Source organism: Poromitra crassiceps (assembly GCF_964638095.1).
Source record: "Poromitra crassiceps genome assembly, contig: HAP1_SCAFFOLD_211, whole genome shotgun sequence".
Classification (NCBI taxonomy): domain Eukaryota; kingdom Metazoa; phylum Chordata; class Actinopteri; order Beryciformes; family Melamphaidae; genus Poromitra; species Poromitra crassiceps.
In genome coordinates, this window is record NW_028152177.1 from 270508 (window position 1) to 294465 (window position 23958).

Here is a 23958-nt window from a genome sequence, read left to right on the forward strand (position 1 = left end):
TGCCTGCCTGTCTGTCTGTCTGTCTGCCTCTCTCTTTGTCTGTGTGGATGCTATCTCCAATATAGTGGTGATGAAAGGCCAGGGCAAGGTGGTTGCACACTTCTGTCTGCCTGTCTGTCATACTGCCCACGTGCTTGTCTGTCTGTCTGTCTACCTGCTTGCCTGCCTGTCTGTGTCTGTGTGTCTGTCTTTCTGTCTGTATGGGCATTATCTCCAGACTCCTGACAGTAGGCTGCATCAAGCTCAGCTGTCCTTCAAAACAATGTATGCCATTTGTGTTGAGCTCTATTATCATAGACAGGGATGGCTGATATCAACGGGCTAGGAGGGCTAAGCCCTCCCTATCTTTTACAATAAAAATGAGATTTTTAGATTCATGGATGACCTGACGTGGCAGGGTTCGATCCTAGGTACAATTATTTTTAATCTGTGTATGTTACCACTCAGCAATATTATTAGAAATCACAACATCAACTTCGATAATTATGCAGATGATACTCAGCTATATATCTCTGTAGGCTCAAACGACTACACCGCTGTCGGCGACTTAATTGCATGTATCGCAGATATTGGTCTGTGGGTGTCGGAAAACCTTCTACAGCTAAATAAAGAAATTATGGTCTTTGGGTACAAAAGCTGAAAGGGAAAAATTGTCTTAACAGCTACAATTACTTGGATTGAATACCAAGGAGCAGGTCAAAAACCTTGGTGTCATCATGGACTCTGAGCTAAATTTGGAAGGTCACATTAGGAATGTGACTAAAGTGTCCTACCATTTGAGGAATATTACCACCAGAGTTAAACCGTTTCTCTCCCAGACAGACACAGAAAAATGTATACATGCTTTTATTTCCAGTAGGTTGGACTATTGTAATGCGCTACTGTCTGGTCTGCCTAAGAAAACATCTAGTCGGTTACAGCTCGTACAAAACGCAGCAGCATGGGTTCTCACAAAAACCATACAGAGCTCACATTACCCGAATCGTGAAAGCTCTACACTGGTTGCCCGTGTTACAGAATCAATTTTAAAATTATTTTATTGATTTTTAAATTGCTAAATGGCTCTGCCCTCTGACCTGCTTAAGATGTATGTGCTTGCTAGGTCTCTTAGGTCCTCTGACTCTAATCTCTTGGTTGTTTCTAAGGTCAGGACCAAGAGGCACGGTGAGGCAGCATTTGTTTATTACGCCTCTAAGTTGTGGAACAGTCTGCCAGAGAGTCTCAGGGGCTCTAAATCTAAATCAAGCGAAATCTTAAGACACATCTTTTCATAATTGCTTTTTCTGTTTCCTTGTTGTTGTTGTTGCTGTTGTTATTGTGCTTTATTGCTTTTTTCCCTTTTTATAAATACTGTTGTTTGCTTTTGATGTTAAACACTTTGTGCTGCATCTCATGCATGAATTGTGCTATACAAATAAAGTTTATTATTATAATTATTATTATTATTATTATGTAACCCTTTCATCAACAGTTTCTGGTATGCGAATGTCATGAGTGGGGACCTTCTATTAGGTGTGCAGTTGCTATTGTTTTCTTGTTTCATTGACCTTTGAACTGTTGTGTAGGGCCTGGGCTTCAGTATCGTTGGTGGGCAGGACTCGGCACGTGGTCGAATGGGGATTTTCGTCAAGACCATTTTCCCTAACGGAGCTGCAGCAGCTGACGGGCGGCTGAAAGAGGGTAACTGCTAGTTTTCTCTCCGATATCTTTAAAGGGCATTGAGGAAGCATGTAGCAAAGCAGATTGTCCATTTCCACCTGGCCCACTCACTATGACCATCTCTCTTCTCTATCTTTTTCAATGAAAGGGTGCTTTATTGGTATGAAATACGAAAGTACATATTGCCAAAGCAAAGTCAACAAATCCAAATGACAGTGATCCTCCTATATTAAACGGGAGCAAGTGGGCAATGTCTGTTTTTTTTGTTTTTTTTTGTCCCGGCCACAGCTATGCCGTTTCACGTGCGATCGGGCTGAAACTTTCACCCGTGCGGGTGACGGAGCCGGATTTTTTAATTAGGTGATTGCCTTAATCACCTAATGATGTGATATCACCAGTGATGCCATCAGTGATGATGTCATCATCAGTGATGATGTCATCAGTGATGTCATCCGTGATGATGACATCAGTGATCTCATAAAGTCCTGAAAGTGATGTCATCAGTGATGTCACTTGAGCAATTGTGCATTGTGACATCGTTGATGACATCATAGGCATTGTGACATCATCAGTGATGTCATAAGAGCAATGGTGATGTCATCAGTGATGCACAGTTGTGACATCATCAGTGATGTCATAAGAGCAAGTGAGCCTGCACAGCGGGTGAGCTGCAAGGTGGGCAAGGGAGCAAGTGAGCCCGCACAGCGATCGAGCTGCCGCTGCGCGACTGAGCTGCGTATGTGAGCTGCAGGGCCAGCTCGGCGAGCTGCACGGCAGGCGAGCCCGCGCAGTGGGTGAGCCTAGGAATCGAGCACGATAATAGGCTATACAATTGATATGTCAACACATATACAACAATTAATTAACAGTTGATTGATCTATCTATAACTATATCTATAACTATCTCTCTCAATCCAATTCTTATCTTATAGGAGATGAGCTTCTGGAAGTAAATGGAGAGTCTCTTCAAGGACTTACACATCAACAGGCCATCCAGACCTTCAAGGTAAACCACCTCTTTGCCATCACTACCACCATGATGCCAAGATAAGTAGTTTAGGAAGAATTCTAATACTGTTAGAAGAACATTTGGCAATGGTTTCTCACTCAGAAAGACAGTGAAAAGGGGGGGATAGTTGTATACCCTGATGAAAGCATGTCTGCTGACATGTCATTTAGGACTTTTGGGGCCCTATCTTCGCAAAAGTGGTAATTTAGCGCTTGCGCTCGTTTAACCCTGCGCGCAATGCAAATTGGGGGCGGGCACAAGCGCATGCCTGTTATAATTGTACTGGGCATAGGCGTGCTCAAATGCGTGCTAAAATGTGGGGATAGATGGCATTATCCTATCGTCAGCAGCGTGCAATTACTTTGTGCTAAGAGCTTTGAGAAGCACCTCTTAGGCGCTAAAACACTCGCTGCGCTTGAGCGCACCATAATCTTCGCGCTGCACAGCGCAGAAACGTCATTACGCACGGATGTGCCACGCCAGGACATCAATCAATCAATCAACACTTTATTCCAGACACAGAGGCGGTCCATAGTACATCACAATAAAAAAATATACAGAATACAAAACATAATAAAAAATACAGACAGATACAAATTCTGCTGCTAAAATTGGGTAACCAGCAGATTATTCGCTGAGGCAATCAACTATAATTCACTGAGAAACTTTTATCACATTGCCAGGAGGGGTTATGGTAAATGAATTTAGAAAACTTGTACATTGTAGCCTACTTGCAATAGGCTATTCACCTTTACCTGCTATCAACCTGGAGGGTCGTTGGCAACAGAGCCGATCTGTCACAAGCTCTCTCCATCTCTCTCTGTCCTCAGCAGGAGTCGGCAGCTCAATGTTTCGCCGAGTTTTAATTGAGTCCACTGTAAATCCTCCAATCTTTTATTTTGTCTCCAACGTTTACCCGCTGCAAACACGTTTCTATTGTCCCACCCCAGTCAACAAAATAACCCGAATTGCATCAAAACACAGATGTTTTAACAGGTATATGATGTGATGGTGTCGTTATGAGATTGGGATACTATATACAGTCAATAGGCCTACACCTATCCAAATTACACATGGGGAGAATTACAGCATGCCTCACGCAAACTATATTACAGGGACTGCAAGACGGGAATCTGGTTTGATTGACGCCCAGGCATTGCCAGGCCACACCTGTGAATAATTCTGGTGGTTAACACCGCCCAAATCCTGCTTGCCCCATACAGAAAGGATTTGGCACACCTCTAATCTGTGTTTGCGCCCGTTGTTGTGATGAGTTACGCTCCCCCGCGAGTAATTGCACTGGGCACGCACAAACAGGTGCACAAGTGCAAATAGGGGATAGCGCCTGTACCAAGATAGGGCCCTTGATCTTTGGCATTTCTGTTTTGCAGTGTTATCTTGGCATTTCTTTTATAATGGTTCCTGTTCGTAATTCAATTCTATGGTAACAATGGCGAGACTCAAGCGCCCGGCATGGTTTTGCGCAGCCACGACTTGGAGCCGTGCCGCCGCCGAGCGGCGACAGCGAGACTGTGCATACTCGAACGTAACTCGTTCAAAACACGTCCAAAACGTTATCGTGTCGTTTACCAAGAACTTGCAATCATGTCGGTGGGGGAACATTTTATTGTCCCGGTGAGCCTGCAGAAGGCTTTGCTAGATGAGGGACAAGCACTGTTAAATGAGGAAATGGCATTTCCTCATTCCTCACAACAAAGAGTTGACGGCGCTAGACGGCTCAGAGTGACATTTTCGAGGAGCTGCACGCCCCCTACCCCGAGCTGCGCCGATAGGACGCCCAGCTGCGGCGACCCCCTCGGCGCAGTCAGCGCCGTCGATTTCGCACGAGCATAATTTTCCCTTCAGAGTAGATCCTCCTGATAGAAAGGAGCCAGTTGAGGTGGTTCAGGCATCTAGTAAGGATGCGTCCTGGTCGCCTCCCTAGGGAGGTTTTCCAGGCATGTCCAGCTGGGCGGAGGCCATGGGGCAGACCGAGCACCAGGTGGAGGGATTACATCTCCACACTGGCCTGGGAATGCCTTGGGATCCCCCAGTCAGAGCTGGTTAATGTGGCCTGGGAAAGGGAAGTTTGGGGTCCCCTGCTGGATCTGCTACCTCCACGATCTGGCTCCAGATAAGCGGTTGAAGATGGATTGATGGGAAAAAAAGTGTTAACTTCATAAGAAAGCTTCTTATAAACCATCTTTCTTGGAGGAGGAGAATATTTTATTATTATTATTTTCTGGCATCTTTTGCCTTTATTAGGTAGATGTAAGTGAAGTCAAGTGAATATCACACGAGAGAAAGTGCTGTTGTACTGTAGATCAGCACGGCTGTAAACATAACCACAGCTATGCTGATATACAACAGCACGAGCTTGAGCGTGATATTGCTTTATACAACAGTTGTAAACAATGCTATTCAGCAAGTAGCAGTAGTAGTGGTCCTCATTTGTGAAGATTATCTTGTTGAACACAAAGTTAGCTGTTTCATAAACTTTTGTTAACATAATTTCATGCATTTAACCAAAATTCCCTTCCAAAAATCCCATTCGATTTTTACACGTAAGAGCCGGAACTGCAGGGACTTCTGGGTAAGCCTACAAAAATAAGTCATCCCTGCGGTACTCTATAGACCAGTCATGTGACGTCTCCTTCCCCGAAAGAGAGTTCCCCATTCATTTTATCCATAGACATTTAGAAAAATCCTTATATAACAAGTTTTAAGGCTGGAACCAAGCCAACCAGCAACCTAGTGAATCGTAAAACATTTCACTTGGCGCAAAAACAAAAAATAAAAAGCGGAATAAATCATCACGTGACTGTGTAGCTCTATAGAGAGCCAAAGTTACGCCCCCTTCCGGTTTAGGCATACTGATGATTGATTGATTGATTTAACCTTATGTGTCTTCCCACAGCACCTAAAAAAGATGGTGGTGAGCCTGATTTAACTTCCTGTGCCTTCTCACAGCAACTAAAAAAGGGCGTGGTGACATTGACAGTCCAGACTCGCCTCCGCAGCCCTAGCCTGACACCCTGTCCGACCCCCACCCTCCTCAGCCGCTCCAGCTCACCCAACTCCAACGCCAGTGGGGGAACACCCATCCCATCAGGGTGTGAAGAGGTTGACGGCCGCAGGGTCCAAGGCCCTGGGCCCAAAGACTGTATCATCATGGAGGTCACCCTTAATAAAGGTTAGAATCTCAAGTTATCCAAATTAGGGTTGTGAGTACAGAGTGAGAGTGAGAGTCTTCTCTTGTGATAATTCCTGATTTAAGCCCACATCCATCTATCTATCTATTTATTTATCTATCTATGACACATTGATGGCTTATTACAGAGCACTCAATTAGACAGTCAGTGCCAACAACATCAGGTTCAGCCAGTCAGAAGTCAGACATGCCCACCCAAATAGCGACGAGACAAACATATAAATAACATCTTTGGACCAAGTAAATCAATAATTATATGACTTTGCAACCTGTAATAATTTCAGTCTTTGTTAACTGAAACAATGATCTCCTTCGATATACAGTCGGTTCAAGGTTCAAGTTTATTATTTTTCACAAAAAGGGCGATTTGTGCTGCAGCAAGCATAAAAACCACATAGCAAACATGTAGGTATAAAAGCAATACACCGTAGAAATACACAAACAACATTTCACTGTACAAGTAAGTGTCTCCCATAAGCCATTGAGACATCGGAATTCTCGGAGAGTTCACTCATACTTAAGACAGTAGGTAGGTCATTTCAGTCATTTCAAAATGACAGTCATTGGACCTGCCATGGAAATATAATGCTGTCTAGAGAGTTAGAGTCACCAGCTGGGGAAAAAACACCTAACCCTAACCCGGAAAACTGGGACATCTGGTCACCCTAGAACAGTGGTCCCCAACCACTGGGCCGCGGACCGGTACTGGGCCACAATGCATTTGGTACCCGGTAGAAAATAAATAAAAATTAAAAAAATACATAGGCTACGATATTATAGGCTGTGTGTGGTAGTTGAAACATAGTTTCAAGTTGACGTTTATTTATGTTTGTAGTTGAAACAAAAACATAAATACTGTAGGCTACATAACAGTACAACACAAAAGGCTGTTATTTACCCTTTGTGGGGGCGACAAAGGGTAAATAACAGCCTTTTGTGTTGTACTGTATGTATGTACTGGTGAGTAAATATATATGTAACTAAAACCATTAAAATTGACAACCGGTCCGCAACTTTTTTTTCCATGTATCTACCGGTCCTTGGCACAAAAAAGGTTGGGAACCCCTGCTCTAGAACATTATTATTCAGTCTGACATTGCCTCCATGTTATACATTTTCTGTGTGGGGGGGTTGACTTTTTCCCAACCAATCACTAGTGACTAACATGTAAGGAGTCTGGACTAGGCTATGTTTAACCCTCATGTCTGGGCGTCAGTCGCTCTAGTATTTGCGGTGTGTCGTCTCTTGTCGGCTTTGATGGCGGCTTGTCGGTGGCTTTTCTGGCTGATTCATGTTGGATCGTCGTTGGTGAGAGAAATCACTGATTGGCTGGTCAGGGATAGAGAAATCACTGATTGGCTGGTCAGAGAGGAGAAGAGAGGAGTCACACACAAAACACTCTGCTCATTTTCCAACTTTAGCTCATCTGATCATGCCAAAACGTTCGACAACAACGTGCCTTTGCGAAAGCCCCTCGACCCTCTCGCTGCACAATACCTCTGTCTCTTCCTTTGTTCTCCCACAAGCAAAACACCAGACAAACAAGGGCTGACAAACGCCAATGCCATTTGCAACTTTTTATCAGACATTCTTGATTAGAAGTAGCTATATTACGAAACCGTTTAAGTGAGCGAAATGGGTAGGCAAATGCTGCTTTGTTTCATGAATCAGGTGTCACCCAGGTGCAGCACGTAGCTACATGCTAGTTGTTTGATGAATCAGGTGTCACCCAGGTGCAGCACGTAGCTAAATGCTAGTTGTTTGATGAATCAGGTGTCACCCAGGTGCAGCACGTAGCTACATGCTAGTTGTTTCATGAATCAGGTGTCACCCAGGTGCAGCACGTAGCTACATGCTAGTTGTTTCGTGAATCAGGTGTCACCCAGGTGCAGCACGTAGCTACATGCTAGTTGTTTCATGAATCAGGTGTCACCCAGGTGCAGCACGTAGCTACATGCTAGTTGTTTCGTGAATCAGGTGTCACCCAGGTGCAGCACGTAGCTACATGCTAGTTGTTTCATGAATCAGGTGTCACCCAGGTGCAGCACGTAGCTACATGCTAGTTGTTTCATGAATCAGGTGTCACCCAGGTGCAGCACGTAGCTAAATGCTAGTTGTTTCGTGAATCAGGTGTCACCCAGGTGCAGCACGTAGCTACATGCTAGTTGTTTGATGAATCAGGTGTCACCCAGGTGCAGCACGTAGCTAAATGCTAGTTGTTTCATGAATCAGGTGTCACCCAGGTGCAGCACGTAGCTAAATGCTAGTTGTTTCATGAATCAGGTGTCACCCAGGTGCAGCACGTAGCTACATGCTAGTTGTTTCATGAATCAGGTGTCACCCAGGTGCAGCACGTAGCTACATGCTAGTTGTTTCGTGAATCAGGTGTCACCCAGGTGCAGCACGTAGCTACATGCTAGTTGTTTCGTGAATCAGGTGTCACCCAGGTGCAGCACGTAGCTACATGCTAGTTGTTTGATGAATCAGGTGTCACCCAGGTGCAGCACGTAGCTACATGCTAGTTGTTTCATGAATCAGGTGTCACCCAGGTGCAGCACGTAGCTACATGCTAGTTGTTTCGTGAATCAGGTGTCACCCAGGTGCAGCACGTAGCTACATGCTAGTTGTTTGATGAATCAGGTGTCACCCAGGTGCAGCACGTAGCTAAATGCTAGTTGTTTGATGAATCAGGTGTCACCCAGGTGCAGCACGTAGCTACATGCTAGTTGTTTCGTGAATCAGGTGTCACCCAGGTGCAGCACGTAGCTACATGCTAGTTGTTTCGTGAATCAGGTGTCACCCAGGTGCAGCACGTAGCTACATGCTAGTTGTTTCATGAATCAGGTGTCACCCAGGTGCAGCACGTAGCTACATGCTAGTTGTTTCGTGAATCAGGTGTCACCCAGGTGCAGCACGTAGCTACATGCTAGTTGACCATCGTGTTTGTGGTGTGTTCAAATGACACAGGAGATATGAGCTGATGCATCAGTTGGGTTCTAGTCCTTTCTGGTTTTCTCTGTGTGTCTCTGTAACACCTATTTTAAAAATAGACTAAAGACTTTTATGTTTACCGTCGCTTTTAACTGCTGACAGCTACTATGCAAACCCAATGAGTCCTCTATAAGTTTTTAGCTCTTTTTGCAACTGCTGCGCCTGTTGCTTAATGCACTTTTTATACTCTTTTTTTAAAGTTTTGTTGTGATGCTTTTAAATGTCCATTTTATTCTCTTCTTTTCTTTTCTTTTCTTTTCCTGTCAACCATTTTATGTGAAGCACTTTGAATTGCCTCTGTGTATGAAATGTGCTATACAAATAAACTTGACTTGACTTGACTATTATAATAATATAAAAGCTGATAGGTAATGCTGCAAACTGTAATATATAATGGAATTGACCATTTCGTCTACTGGAGCACAGTGGAATGTTTAAATGAGACTCAGAGACAAGAGTTAATGTGAAATATGCCGTGTTCTTGTATTAATAAAAATAAATAAAAGGATTTGAACAACGTTGTTGGTACCAAAGACAGAAAAAAGACAATAATATCAACAATGGTGCTTTGATATAAAAAAAATAGCAATTGATTTCAAGTTTACTATATCATTTTCTGGGTAAATCTATAGTATCTTGGGTGCACCCTTGTAACCTGAATTTTCAGTTTAATTTATCAACATTTAAATATAAAAAATATAAAAATATAAAAACAAACTAAATAAATACAAACAACGACCCGTCACTGCAGGAAGGTATTCTGCTAGTCAGCCACTAATTCACAGTTCCAGGGAAAGAAAGAGGCAAGTCCATTACGAATAAATGCTTATGCTTATGATGCTTATGATGTAATGATGTGGCTTGCACTCAGTTCTGTAACTGGTTTTATGTTTTTGCTTTTTTTTCTCTACGTTTATTTTATGTGAAACTATTTGTGCTGCTGTCCTGGCCAGGACCCCCTTGCAAAAGAGATTCTGAATCTCAATGAGTTTTTATTCCTGGTTAAATAAAGGTCACTAACTAACTAATAAAGTCCAGAGCAAAAAACAAACCACGCCTTTTAAGCGTAGAATTATTCACATCGTCCTGATTGGAGAACTGCAGTAAACGAATCACAAGCTTCCCTTTCATGCTCCAATTCCTCTTTCATCCCCATCTGTCTCCATATATATTATTCCATATTATTATGCTCCTCAAATCTCACTGCAGTTTAAAGGACGGCTTTTCCGTGGGGAATATGAATATATATTAAATCTCACGCCCCTAAGGTTTTCGAATCCGTTGAAATTTTTGAAATTGGTTTTTCACAGCCAAAGCTATCAACCATCTCTCACATATTTTTTGGCCCAGCCGACGCGTTTTGCGTCATCTGGGCCAAGTCCGCCTTGCGGAAGTCGAGCACCTATGAACTACACTACTTGTGGGCCTGTGCTGCCATGGTCCCGCCTCTAGAGGTCCTCCACGCCCCTTCAGAGGTCTTGAAGAAAAACAAAAGGCAGCCATCTTTTTCCACCGCCTAGCCTATGGTAGCTAATATTAGCTTTCCATAGCTCCTTGCAAAGAGACCATATCTCGGAAACGGAAGCACGGACAGACATGGGACTGGCGGCATTGGAAAGCTCGTCAAATTTTACATCTAGTAACAAAATCAACGCTGAGCAATGTACCCGTTTTTACACATTTTTACATGAAATAGTTACAATATCAGATGCGCGTAACTCCTTGGAAAATGCCTTAAAATGCATGATTTTTTTTTTTGAAGACATCTCCCGACATATATACTTCGGTTTAAATTTGGTGCAATTTGGAGGCAATTTTATTTTTGATTTATTCTTCTTCTCATAATGTTTTTATGTCGAAGCCTTCTTCTTCTTCTTCTTTGAGTTTTATGGCGGTTGGCAAACATATATGTGCATTACCGCCACCTACTGGAGTTTGATATCAGCCAAATGCCTGAGGCGTGGGCGTGGAATCTAAGGCCACGCGAGCCCAGTGCATTGTGGGAACTGTAGGATTTCGGCTCCACGCACCCGCCCCTCCTGGGAGAACGCTATACGAGAGAGACAAACAACATTACATGGTTTTTGTCAGTCGGGCATTAAAACAAAAGTAACAAACCTTTTTTGAAAATTTTAAGAGCAGAAAGTACACATATTTGTGTTAAAATGTAGAGAGGAAAAGTAAAAAAGTTTTCAGAAAAATAAATATTCAGTAAAGTACAGATAACTGAAAATCCTACTTAACTCATTGAGTGCCAAGGACGAGTATAGTCGTCAATTCGAATAGTAACGTAGAGTGCCAAAGACGACTAAAGTCGTCAATTGCGTTTTTTGACGGTGGGACGTGGATCAAAGCCTCGTGCATCTCCTGTAAAAATATTGTAGCTATTGAAGGTGTATAACCTATTTTACGGACCCATTAGGTGGCGACAGTGCTCTCCAGATTAGAGAAAGTTGAGGAAAAAAAGCAGAAAAAGCCCCGTGATGAAAGAGAAACCGATGCATGAGCCAGAGCGGCACAGATTGCTCTGGCTGCCTGGAGCCAACGTTAGCTGCGAACAGCAGTCAATCCGCTCCCACAAATGAGCCCCTCTGTCTCTGCTGCATAGTTTCTCCACACAATTAGCCGCCAGAAAATAAAACCAAAGCCAAACCATTCTCATGAGAATGGTTTGGCTTTTCAGTGTCGCGCTGGGAGCCGGCGCACAAGGCTGAGCGCTCCGAAAATAGACTGGGTGCAGCGCACTTTGAAACGCGCAGCAGAAAGCCTATAATCGGACGCAGCTTCATCCCAGCTCACAACCGAAACCCCAGAAACGCAGACGAACGCGAGCCCGATCCAGACTCCCCCGACGAGCGGCCGCCATCCGAACGTGGATCCGTAAGGCAGCAGAGCCTGCCATAGCAGGCAGCAGAGACTCGCCTGACACACGCAGCAGCCAGCAGAGCGAGCAGAGCCACCAGAGACACTCCCACGGAGGAGGAGTTTGGAGTTGAGGGGGGTGTGAGTGCTGTTTATTGAAAGAAATTACTGTTCAGATGTTTCAGGTCAGAAAATATTAGCTTCAGAGTCAGTGAATGTGCTTGAAATGCTTAATTTCACAAAAGGCTGAATATCTCAGCTTCTAATTTGAAACGCCTGTTTTTGCTGAAAACAACCTATCTTCTCCGGCTCATAACTAAAGAACGGAAAATGGTATCAATAAACTTTTTTTGCTGATGATACAATAGAGTCTCCTCGTTCTTTGTGCGTGTTCGGTGTTTACATAGTAATATCACACAATATTCTGTGGGCCTCGAGAAATCACTGAAAACGCTCTGAAACTCTGGCACTGGGAGCGTCCGTTCTCCAAAAGTGGCTGGCACTCAATGAGTTAAGTACAGTAACAAAGTATTTGCCACAAGACCAGCTTCTTCCCAACCGCCATCAGCCTCACCAACAAGGCCCGGAAACCCCTTCCGCCAAGGACCTCACCAACAACCCCCCCCACACACACACACACAAACTCACTACCTCCTCCTAAACTCAACTGAACTCCTCCCCCATAAAACTGTAACTCATATCTAATTTAATGCCTGTTTAACTGGGACTGTAAATTTCATGTACATTCAATGTAAACTCTTATTTAACTCCGACTGTAAATTCATGTAAATCCACTGCCTATTTAACGTCTATTTAACTCAGTCTGTAAATCTCATGTAAATTCAACGTAAATTCATATTTATTATCCACAGAACACTTCACCGCTCATGTACATATTGTATATATTTACTCGATTTGATTGCACTTGCAACTTTGTGATTGTCTTTAGTTATCTTCCTACTTCTTATCTCTGTATATTGATGTGACCCCTACGCTGCATACAGACACTAAGACAAATTCCTCGTATATAACTTGCATACTGTGGCAATAAAAGTGATTCTGATTCTGATTCTAATTAGTTACTTCCCATCTGTGATTTCCTGCGTCTCTGTGTGTTGATGTTGCAGAGCCGGGTGTTGGCCTGGGCATCGGTGCCTGCTGCCTGACCCTGGAGCGTTCTGCTCCTGGCATCTACATCCACAGCCTAGCCCCCGGCTCTGTGGCCAAGATGGACGGCCGGCTCAGGTAAGAGTCGGCGCTTCAGGACAATTCAATCAAATCTGAAAACAGATACACAAGATGCACTCAAACAAAACACAAAACTCTCTCATGCTCACAATTTAGTCTTTCCACTTTGATTCATTAAGATTGGTACACATGATCATATTTTCGGTGGCTTTCGGTGTGCTCAGCAGTAAATATTTGACTTTTGACCCAGGTTGCACTTTTCAGATGATCTTCCAGCCCAAGTAGTTCTCAAACTGAGAACCACTGGTATAGATGCATTTCAACTGCATGGTACTGGCTCATCTCGCCTCGCCTCGCCTTTTTTGGTTTTCCATTGGGCAAGTACCTGCAAGCTGAGGCAATACTTTTCACAACCAGTTGTAGGGGGTGGGCACATTGAGGGGGTACTATTTGCAGTGGAAAACCAACAGGTACTACCAAAAGCGAGTACATACTTAGCTTTCGGAAAACATGCAGAATTACACATGAAATGAACGCAGGGTGCGGACAGAGCCGTATGGGTATCCATATTTAACGTTGAGCATAATTGGGCCTTAAAGCGGCATACTGTATGTGTTGATGTACAAAGGTGGTAGAGAAAGTCATCTTGTGGAAACTCACACGAAATATACCAACAGGAAGTGGCTAACATTACATTCGTCGCTAGCTTCCAGCAAAAACAAACAACAACATAGACTCCAGCAAAAAGTCCACGCAAAAAGAAATTTAAGAAATTTACCACTCGAGGAAGGGGGTTGTGGCCACATTTACCACTGGTACAGGGTTTATGGCACTCGGCGAATACATTTATCCTTCCGCCACAGAATATAGTTCCATTGACGTCCCAGGTTCACTCCGTGACAACTCAAGCTCAGCCAGTTCTCTCTCCCCAATTTCACCATGTCGTTCTTTGTTCACTTCACCTTCATCTTCATCTAACCACTGCTCAAAACTCAATCCACCCAGTAAATCAAACGTTACTACGAAATCGGACATTTCCTTGTTAGAGATTTGTAGACTGACAGGCTAACAGTGGGCGGAGTCAGCACAGGTGTTCTTCATTCATCAGGGAGCGGAGTGATACTGCGGTTGGAGCCGAACTGTAGATTGTTGGCCTATTTACCACTGTTGCTAGCCAATCAGAATCCAGTATTCACTCATGCTGTTGTAGAAATATATTTATCTAGTGAAGCCCGTCTGGCCGGACAGTAGCAATGTGACCGACATCGGGGGAAACTAGAGTCTGGGCTGTGTTTTTGGTTCATGGAGGGACCTTGTTGCTTGTAGCAGCTGTAATGTTGTTTTGGCCGATAACGTTAGCTGCTTGCTAATGGATTTACCACCTGGTCAAAAACCGCTAATAACATTACCGTCTTGTGTGAAGTAATGCAACAGTCGCAAATATGCCTAATGTTACTACCGTTATGCTTATGGTCATGGAACATTGTTTGACTGACTGCATTAGCTGTGGTGGTGAGACTGACTAATATTATAACGTTAGCTTGATGCTATACTAATAGATTTACATTTCTAGAAATTACCACCCAGCCCCACTAATAACGTGTTGATAATGAAGTTTTTTTTTTCAAGATTCAAGATTTTATTGTCACTCCGTAGTACAAGTATCACGTGTGAAATTCTTGTGCTGTGGACTCTGTTTACAACATAGTACAAAAATAACAGGGCATATGGGTGCAGGAAAACAACAAGACACACAACAAGCAATAAGGCAGTGTAGTGATAAGACAAGTCAGAGACAGTGGCATATTCACTGCACATAGGTGCATATGGCATGTGCATACTTTAGACATACTTAAACATAGTTGACGTTATGTTTGCACAGGTGCAAATAGCATATACCTAATTAAACATACAATTAAACATTAGACATACGTAATGGTAGCAGCTACAGTACGGTACAGTACAGCTACTACACTATTTGTGTATGTTAAGGAGTCTCGTGGCTTGCGGGAAGAAACTGTCCCTCAAGCGATTTGTGCGTGCTTTTGGGACCCTGTATCTCCTCCCTGAGGGTAACAGGGAGCACAGGCTGTTGTGGGGATGGTTTGTGTCTTTGATGATCTTCAGGGACCTCCTGAGGCACTGCTGATTATACTGTTCCTGCAGTTCTGGCAGCTCACATCCTGTTACGTGCTGGGCCGCGCGCCTCACTCTTCTTAGCGCCCTGCGGTCCATGGTGGTACAGTTCCCAGGTGGTGAAGCAGCCAGTCAGCAGGCTTTCAATGGTGCCTCTGTAGAAGTCCCTGAGGAGTTCTGGCCTTAGCCCAAATTTCTTTAGGCGCCTGAGTCCGTGTAGTCGCTGTTGGGCCTTTTTGACAACAGTGGCGGTGTGGCTGGCCCATGTCAGGTCCTGGTGGATGTTGACTCCCAGGTACTTGAAGCTGTCCACCCTGTCCACCACTGTGCCGTTGATGGTGATTGGGAGGTGTGTGCCCCCCCCCCCCTCCTGTAGTCTACAATGATCTCCTTGGTCTTGGAGATGTTCAGAGAGAGGTGGTTGTCCTGGCACCATTGTTCCAGGGCCCCCACCTCCTTTCTGTAGGCCGTCTCGTCGCTCTTGGAGATCAGCCCCACGACTGCTGTGTCATCTGCAAACTTCACGATGGTGTTCGAATATTGAGTCGCCACGCAGTCGTGGGTGTAGAGGTCGTACCAGAAGGGGCTGGAGACGCACCCCTGGGGCACTCCTATGCTGATGGTCAGTGGGGAGGAGGTGAGGTTGCCCACTCTCACCACCTGGCGGCGGTCTGTCAGGAATGTAAATAATGTCATAAATATGCTTAAAGGAGAATTTCGTTTTTTTTTAACCTGGACCCATCTCCTGGCATTAATTATGATTTGGCCACTCACCCAGCGATCTCCGCGGCGTTTCTGGCCGTCCTAGCGTTGTTTTGAGATCAATAGCGTCCAAGACAGTCGTAAAATGGAGCTGATTTGGGGCCAAGTGTGAGCCTGTCTTTCCTGCATCTAAATAGCTATTTTTATTCCCGTTTTCGCCACATATCGCCATAATCTGATCCGTCAACATCCACCATAGTGATATTTCCCCCCAGGCTATTTCCTGGTCTCTCCCAGGGACCAAATTACCTCAAACGTGATCTCGGTCACCAAGTCTCGTGAAGTCCCGCGATACTTTCCTGCCGACTGGTCAACTACAGGTCGGACGCTTTGCGGTGGTGGTTTTAGCGTAACCTATGTGGGGTTTGGCATAACCTTCGTTATTTCGAATCCCACATAGGTTACGCCAAACCCCACATAGGTTACGCTAAAACCACCACCGCAAAGCGTCCTACCTGTTTAGTTGACCAGTCGGCAGGAAAGTATCGCGGGACTTCACGAGACTTGGTGACCGAGATCACGTTTGAGGTAATTTGGTCCCTGGGAGAGACCAGGAAATAGCCTGGGGGGAAATATCACTATGGTGGATGTTGACGGATCAGATTATGGCGATATGCGGCTAAAACGGGAATAAAAATAGCTATTTAGATGCAGGAAAGACAGGCTCACACTTGGCCCCAAATCAGCTCCATTTTACGACTGACTTGGACGCTATTGATCTCAAAACAACGCTAGGACGGCCAGAAACGCAGCGGAGATCGCTGGGTGAGTGGCCAAATCACAATTAATGCCAGGAGATGGGTCCAGGTTAAAAAAAAACGAAATTCTCCTTTAATGTTACTGTTATGCTTATGGAACATTGTTTGACTGTTCAGTTTGGTCAACTCCAGGCATTAGATGGTACCGGGGGAGCAGGCTCTGAATGCAGTTAGCTGCAGTGAGACTGCACATTATTATAATGTTAGCTTGATGCTAATCGCGGCTAACTAATATTGATTTACATTTATAGAAATTACCACCCAGCTCCACTAATAGCGTTACCGTATTGTGTGGGTAATGAATGTAACAGTCGTAAATATGCCTAACGTTACTGTTATGCGAACATTGTTTGACTGTTCAGTTTGGTCAACTCCAGGCATTAGATGGTACCGTATAATACTGGGGAAGCAGGGTAGTTCCTGGCTCACGCTAACATGAATATCTTTATGCATTTCCCCGCAGCCAATGCAAGCCAAAACACGACCAAACATGCCACAATAGTGTCCGATAATTCATCGAGAATCCTTCCTGGGCATCTCGAGGCTGATCTGACCGATAAATTGTCCAGGTTGCCGTTTTCTTTATGAGTTACAAAGCAACCAACAGTCTGCTGTTGCCATGCAGCTGCTTGTGTGCATGCGAGTATGGTGCCCGCGCGTCAGCTCGTTCACACGCTGCCTGCAGTTACTGGCCACCAGTGTCAGTAATAGTTAGAACTTACGGATAGGACCTTTTAAAGGGATACTTCACATTTTCTAAAGTCTAGCGCTGTTTGCTACTACTTACCAGTGTTGATGTTGATTCATAGTTATTTCTCAGCACAATCCATGCTGTTCCTCATAGTAGCTCTGGAAAGTTGGGCAAAAATGAATGCTGCCCCCAGGGCAGAAATATGGAGAAAAAGGTGGCATACTAATGCACATGCTCAATAAGCAAGTCATCCTTGTCGCAGCGCATTTTCTATAGTTTCTATACCATTTTCTATATAATGTGTGTGTGTGTGTGTGTGTGTGTGTGTGTGTATGTGACCAAGCAGTGATGATACAATTTATATGCTGGCTCCCCCCCCCCTTTTGTGTTTGTGTGTGTGTGTGTGTGTGTGGGGGGGTGGGGGGTAGTAGTAGTTTTAAGGTACAAATATTCACTGTAACAAGTTGCTTTTTAGCATGCATATTAGTAGCATATTGGCTGTATATTAGTGATTGTGAAGCATGTATTTGTACATGAATCATCTGCTTTAGGGCTTTCAAAATAAAACCCTTATTGTAACATTGGCATTAATATTAATATTGTGTAATGCTTTACAGCCACAGTTTCACTCGTAATCTTAACATCAGGAGTATTTTGATACAAGGTTTGCTGCTTTGTTCGTTGAAATACCTTTTTCTCATCCAACGTCCATCAATAAGCTATTTACTTTTGTTTAAAGTCCCTGGAAACCAAAATCCACAAAAACGTTCTAACTATGTTATTTAGGGTCTTATGTTAGTAATTATGTGCCTCCGAAATTATTATGCATTACTTTCAACCCAAAGCCTTAAAATCAACACTTTTCTACAAGATTCTACAAGATACTTCCTCATTGAAGAGAGCAGTGCGCGAGGTGCTAAAATGCAGGAGCTTATGACGTCATAAGCTCTATATAACCTTTGTACGCGCGCGCAACCCGCAGTCCCGCACATTCTGCCTCCATCGGCGGAGGGATCCGAAAACAGACGCCCGCTGCAGCGCACGGGGGTGAGTTTCTCCAAGCTCCAGCATGCAGGCTGTGTGTCAGTGTGGGGATGAGTCTCTGCCAGCAACGGCATGCAGGCTGTGTGTTAGTGTGGGAGTGAGTTTCTGCCAGCTCCAGCATGCAAAGATCCGTCGCCTGACGCAGGCAGCAGAGACCCGAGCAGAGCCACCAGAGACACTCCCACGGAGGAGGAGCCTGCAGCCGAGGGGGGTGGGGCACGCAGGGCACCACACAACACCCACCCAGACAGCAGGCTCGATGGACAGATTGGCAAACACAAGCTAGAATACCTGATGCCCACCAGCAGTAAATCAAGACCAGCAAGAAGGTGTAGGGTCTGCGCACGCAGGGGCCAGCGCCGCTGCTGGTTGCAGCTAAAAAATATTATTTTGCCATCAAAATTCCTTTGTTTTCGCTGTTTTATTGAAGGAAATTATTTTTGAGGTGTCACTACATCAGAAAATATTAGCTTCAGAGTCAGTGATGTGCTTGAAATGCTTCATTTCACAAAAGGCTCATTATCTCAGCTTCTAGTTTGAAGCGTCTGTTTTTGGTGAAACCAACCTATCTTCTACTGCTGATAACTAAAGAACGGAAAATTATATCAATAAACTTTTTTTTGCTGATGATACAAGAGAGTATCATCGTTCTTTGGGCGTGTTCGGTGTTTACATAGTAATATCACACAATATTCTGTGGGTCTTGAGAAATCACTGAAAATGCTCTGAAAGGGCTGGCACTGGGAGCATCCGTTTTCCAGAAGTGGCTGGCAGCCAATGAGTAAACGCGATATCTGAGGAACACCTTGATGGAATTTCATCAAATTTGCCTCAAACATCGACTTAGACTGAAGGATGATCCGATTAGATTTTGGTGGTCAAAGGTCAAAGGCCAAGGTCACTGTGACCTCTCGATCGCCATTTTCAAGCTTGTTAGCGCAACATCTCAGAAATGTTTTGACGGAGTTTCATCAAATTTGCCTCAAACATTGACTTGGACTCAAGGATGAACTGATTAGATTTTCATGGTCAAAGGTCAAAGGTCAAGGTCACTGTGACCTCACGAATGCCATTCCCAAGTTCGTTAAAGCGTTATCTCAAGAACGGCTTGATGGAATTTCTGCCAATTTGGCTCAAACATCGACTTGGGCGCAAGGATGAAAGGATTACATTTTGGTGATCAAAGGTCAAGGTCACTGTGCCCTCTCCAACGCCATTTTCAAGCTTGTTAATGCCATATCTCAGGAATGCCTTGACGGAATTTCATAAAATTTGCCTCAAACATTAACTTGGCCTCAAGGATGAACTGATTACATTTTGGTGGTCAAACTTCAAGGTCACTGTGACCTCACGAACGCCATTCCCAAGTTGGTTAACGCAATATCTCAAGAACGGCTTGATAGAATTTCTTCTGATTTGGCTCAAACATCGACTTGGACGCAAGGATGAACTGATTCCATTTTGGTTATCAAAGGTCAAGGTCACTGTGACCTCTCGAATGCTATTTTCAAGCTTGTCAATGCGATATCTCAGGAATGTCTTGATGGAATTTCTTCGAATTTGCCTCAAACGTCCACTTGGACTCAAGGATGAACTGATTACATTTTGGTGGTCAAAGTTCAAGGTCACTGTGACCTCACACACCCAATTTCCAAGCTCTGTAACGCAACATCTCAGGAGTGCCTTGAGGGAATTTCTTCCAATTTGCCTCAAATGGTGATTTGGACTTAAGAATTAACTAATGGCGGAGGCATAAGTCCGCGTTGCGGTCGTTCTTGTTGTTAGTGTATGTGTGAGTTTGGCCTGTCTTTCCCCAGGTATTTTTGTTAGTGTATGTGTGAGTTTGGCCTGTCTTTCCCCAGGTATTTTTGTTAGTGTATGTGTGAGTTTGGCCTGTCTTTCCCCAGGTATTTTTGTTAGTGTATGTGTGAGTTTGGCCTGTCTTTCCCCAGGTATCTTTGTTAGTGTATGTGTGAGTTTGGCCTGTCTTTCCCCAGGTATTTTTGTTAGTGTATGCGTGAGTTTGGCCTGTCTTTCCCCACATATTTTTGTTAGTGTATGTGTGAGTTTGGCCTGTCTTTCCCCAGGTATTTTTGTTAGTGTATGTGTGAGTTTGGCCTGTCTTTCCCCAGGTATTTTTGTTAGTGTATGTGTGAGTTTGGCCTGTCTTTCCCCAGGTATTTTTGTTAGTGTATGTGTGAGTTTGGCCTGTCTTTCCCCAGGTATTTTTGTTAGTGTATGTGTGAGTTTGGCCTGTCTTTCCCCAAGTATTTTTGTTAGTGTATGTGTGAGTTTGACTTGTCTTTCCCCAGGTATTTTTGTTAGTGTATGTGTGAGTTTGGCCTGTCTTTCCCCAGGTATTTTTGTTAGTGTATGTGTGAGTTTGGCCTGTCTTTCCCCAGGTATTTTTGTTAGTGTATGTGTGAGTTTGGCCTGTCTTTCCCCAGGTATTTTTGTTAGTGTATGTGTGAGTTTGGCCTGTCTTTCCCCAGGTATTTTTGCTAGTGTATGTGTGAGTTTGGCCTGTCTTTCCCCAGGTATTTTTGTTAGTGTATGCATGAGTTTGACTTGTCTTTCCCCAGGTATTTTTGTTAGTGTATGTGTGAGTTTGGCCTGTCTTTCCCCAGGTATTTTTGTTAGTGTATGTGTGAGTTTGGCCTGTCTTTCCCCAGGTATTTTTGTTAGTGTATGTGTGAGTTTGGCCTGTCTTTCCCCAGGTATTTTTGTTAGTGTATGTGTGAGTTTGACTTGTCTTTCCCCAGGTATCAGAGCAGGAGATGGACCATGTTATAGCTCGATCCACACACAGGGACAACATGAGCAAGGACGGACACTCATCTCACACTTTAGGTCTTTACTTCGTCTCACTCTTTTATTTACTCTTGCTCAATCATGTTTTTATAGGTTATTTTGGCTGCTGAAATGCAATGTTCAACTTACATTTAATGGAATGCTAGAGGTCAGTTCAGGGTTGTTGTTTAGTTTTGGGTATCAAACTCATCAGGATTTGTTTTACATTGCCTGAATCTGCAGGAGTCCCTTCCAAGAGTCCCTCCCCAACAGTGAAGGCAAAGCAGGGAGAGGGTTCCCCTGCTCTCAGCTGGACCATGAAGAGGTTCCTTGAGCCTGCCAGTAGGGTAAGTATTTATGTATACAGTATATAGTCAAGACAGTCTCTGTTATTTTATTTCTATAGTCAATGCAGTCTATGTTATGTTATTTATATATATAGTCAATACTGTACAGTCTCTGTTGTTATGTTTGGTTACGTATTTATATATATAGTCAATACATCATCTTGCTTTTAGATATCATTTGATTTGGTTTGTTTGTGGCTATTTTAAACTTTGATTTTCATTATTGTATTTACCTCCTGCTAAGTTTCTGTCTTTTGGTGATGGGAAAACTTAGCAGTAAGTAATTGGATACAGCAAAAAAAGTATCCTAAATAAATAAGAGAACAGTGCCCTTCGCCCATTGTTATCCATGATTCAAACACTCTCACTCTGACTAATCATTACTACCATTGGCCAGAAATTAAATCTATTGAAACAGTCACATGGTACTCTCCGTTCACTGCCAAAAAATACGTTGGGACTAAAGTCAAGCTCAAACAGATTTTTAAAACGAATTGCCAAAATCAGAACTTCATAGGTGCAAGTTAAAATGAAAACAATGACTCTTCTTCTTCTACTCCTTTTCATGTCTTTTTCTTCTGTGGTTTACCCCCCTCTCCGCAGCAGGGCTCACTGAGCTCAGAAACAGAGCTAGCTCAGTACTTTTCGCAGGAAGTGGCCGGCCATTCCTCCCTGTCTGAATCCATGTTGATGGCCTTGAGCAGTGATGACATGCCCCACCATAGGGGCTGCAGTGCCTCAGTGGTCAACTCTTCCCCACAGCCACACGGTACGCTCCACCACAACCCCTCCCCACAGCCACACGGTATGCTCCACCACAACCCCTCCCCACAGCCACATGGTACATTTCACCACAACCCCTCCCCACAGCCACACGGTACACTTCACCACAACCCCTCCCCACAGCCACATGGTACATTTCACCACAACCCCTCCCCACAGCCAAATAGTACACTTCACCACAACCCCTCCCCACAGCCACACGGTACACTTCACCACAACCCCTCCCCACAGCCACACGGTACACTTCACCACAACCCCTCCCCACAGCCACATGGTACATTTCACCACAACCCCTCCCCACAGCCACACGGTACATTTCACCACAACCCCTCCCCACAGCCACACGGTACACTTCACCACAACCCCTCCCCACAGCCACATGGTACATTTCACCACAACCCCTCCCCACAGCCACACGGTACGCTCCACCACAACCCCTCCCCACAGCCACATAGTACACTTCACCACAACCCCTCCCCACAGCCACATGGTACACTCTACGACTGTAAATGTCAAGTTAAAGCCTGGCTTGATTCAATCCTTTGTGAAAGCATGAAATCTTTCTCGCACAAATCTCAAGTAAATCCAGCTGAAAAGCCATCACCAGCATCTCATTGTCAGTATTCACCTTCTCTTTGAAAGGAGTGGAGGGTGGCCATATGTGCAGTGCAACACATGGCAAGACCCCTGTCCCTGTGAAGCAGCATGCGGAGGCAGTGTGCCAGCCCAGTGTTGGCTCAAGGCCCGCTTCAGTTGGAAGCCCACTTCTCCACCAGCGACAGGTGATGTGCTGTGAGGATGAACCCAGCGATGACGACCAGGACCCTGTCAACACTGGAAAGACCCCGCCCTTCTGCCGGCCGAGGAATTCCAGGGCTGCTCCCTCCGGTGATGCCCAGTCATCCCAGTTACCGGAAAATGATTGTGGGATTGTAATTGCTATGTCATCCTTGGATGTAGACCAAGATAGCCAAGATGGTGGGGATTTGCAGAGGGATGGAAATAATGACATGCCCACACCGCTCTATGGTAGCTCCCTGGGATCTGAGGAGGGTATCGTCATAAACTCAGGTTCCGAGTCACCCTTCATGCCCATTCGCTGCCCCTTTGGCCATGAGGCAGGGGTGACAGCCAGCATGAGTTCTGGGTCTAGTCATTTGGGCGTTAAAAAGGATACCTGTGCAAATCGAGATGGTGGACAAACGGAGTCCAAACGCTCCCCCAAACTGGAACACAAAGCCGTAACACGGGTCAAAAGCATGATGAACATCGAAGCACCCAACCTGCCCCAGCCACTAAAGCCCAAAGTTGATGAGTCTTCTCCAGTGTTGGCCTCATCCCAGCCCCCATCCCAAGCCCTGCAGTTTGGGGGAACAATCCCCAGGACTCCAGGTTGGGTGATACCCCACCAGCACTGCAGCAAGGGGGAGGCCAATGAGTTGGCAGGAGTTTGCACCATTGACATGGTGATCCTGAGGAGAAGTGAGGATGAGTCATTTGGCCTTGATCTGGAGATCAAGTCATCCCCTCTTAAGGTCATCATCACTGGGCTAAGGCCTGGAGGGGCTGCAGAAAGGGTATGTCTAGTCTGCTACATCTTTAAGTTATTCCAATGTCAGCTAACATATAGTATATAGATGCTCTTAAAATATTGTATGTCCTTCATGTGTTCATGACAGCTAAAGTTATTTGAGGAAATGACGAGGTAAGACAAGGTAACTTGATCA

The 23958-nt window shown here is 44.6% G+C and overlaps 1 protein-coding gene across 1 annotated transcript in view; it reads left to right on the plus strand.

The window, feature by feature from the left end:
- LOC310770741 (PDZ domain-containing protein 2-like) overlaps positions 1–23958 on the plus strand; it is a gene marked incomplete at its 5' end in the record, with an annotated part of 156795 nt that overhangs the window by 107371 nt on the left and 25466 nt on the right. Inside the window, 10 exons of the mRNA XM_083663458.1 lie at positions 1566–1680; positions 2592–2665; positions 5639–5861; positions 12860–12977; positions 18250–18314; positions 20849–20856; positions 21074–21161; positions 21345–21448; positions 22052–22217; positions 22874–23808. Of these exons, the coding sequence (XP_083519584.1) occupies positions 1566–1680; positions 2592–2665; positions 5639–5861; positions 12860–12977; positions 18250–18314; positions 20849–20856; positions 21074–21161; positions 21345–21448; positions 22052–22217; positions 22874–23808 (1896 nt within the window). The remainder of the gene's footprint in view (positions 1–1565; positions 1681–2591; positions 2666–5638; positions 5862–12859; positions 12978–18249; positions 18315–20848; positions 20857–21073; positions 21162–21344; positions 21449–22051; positions 22218–22873; positions 23809–23958) is intronic.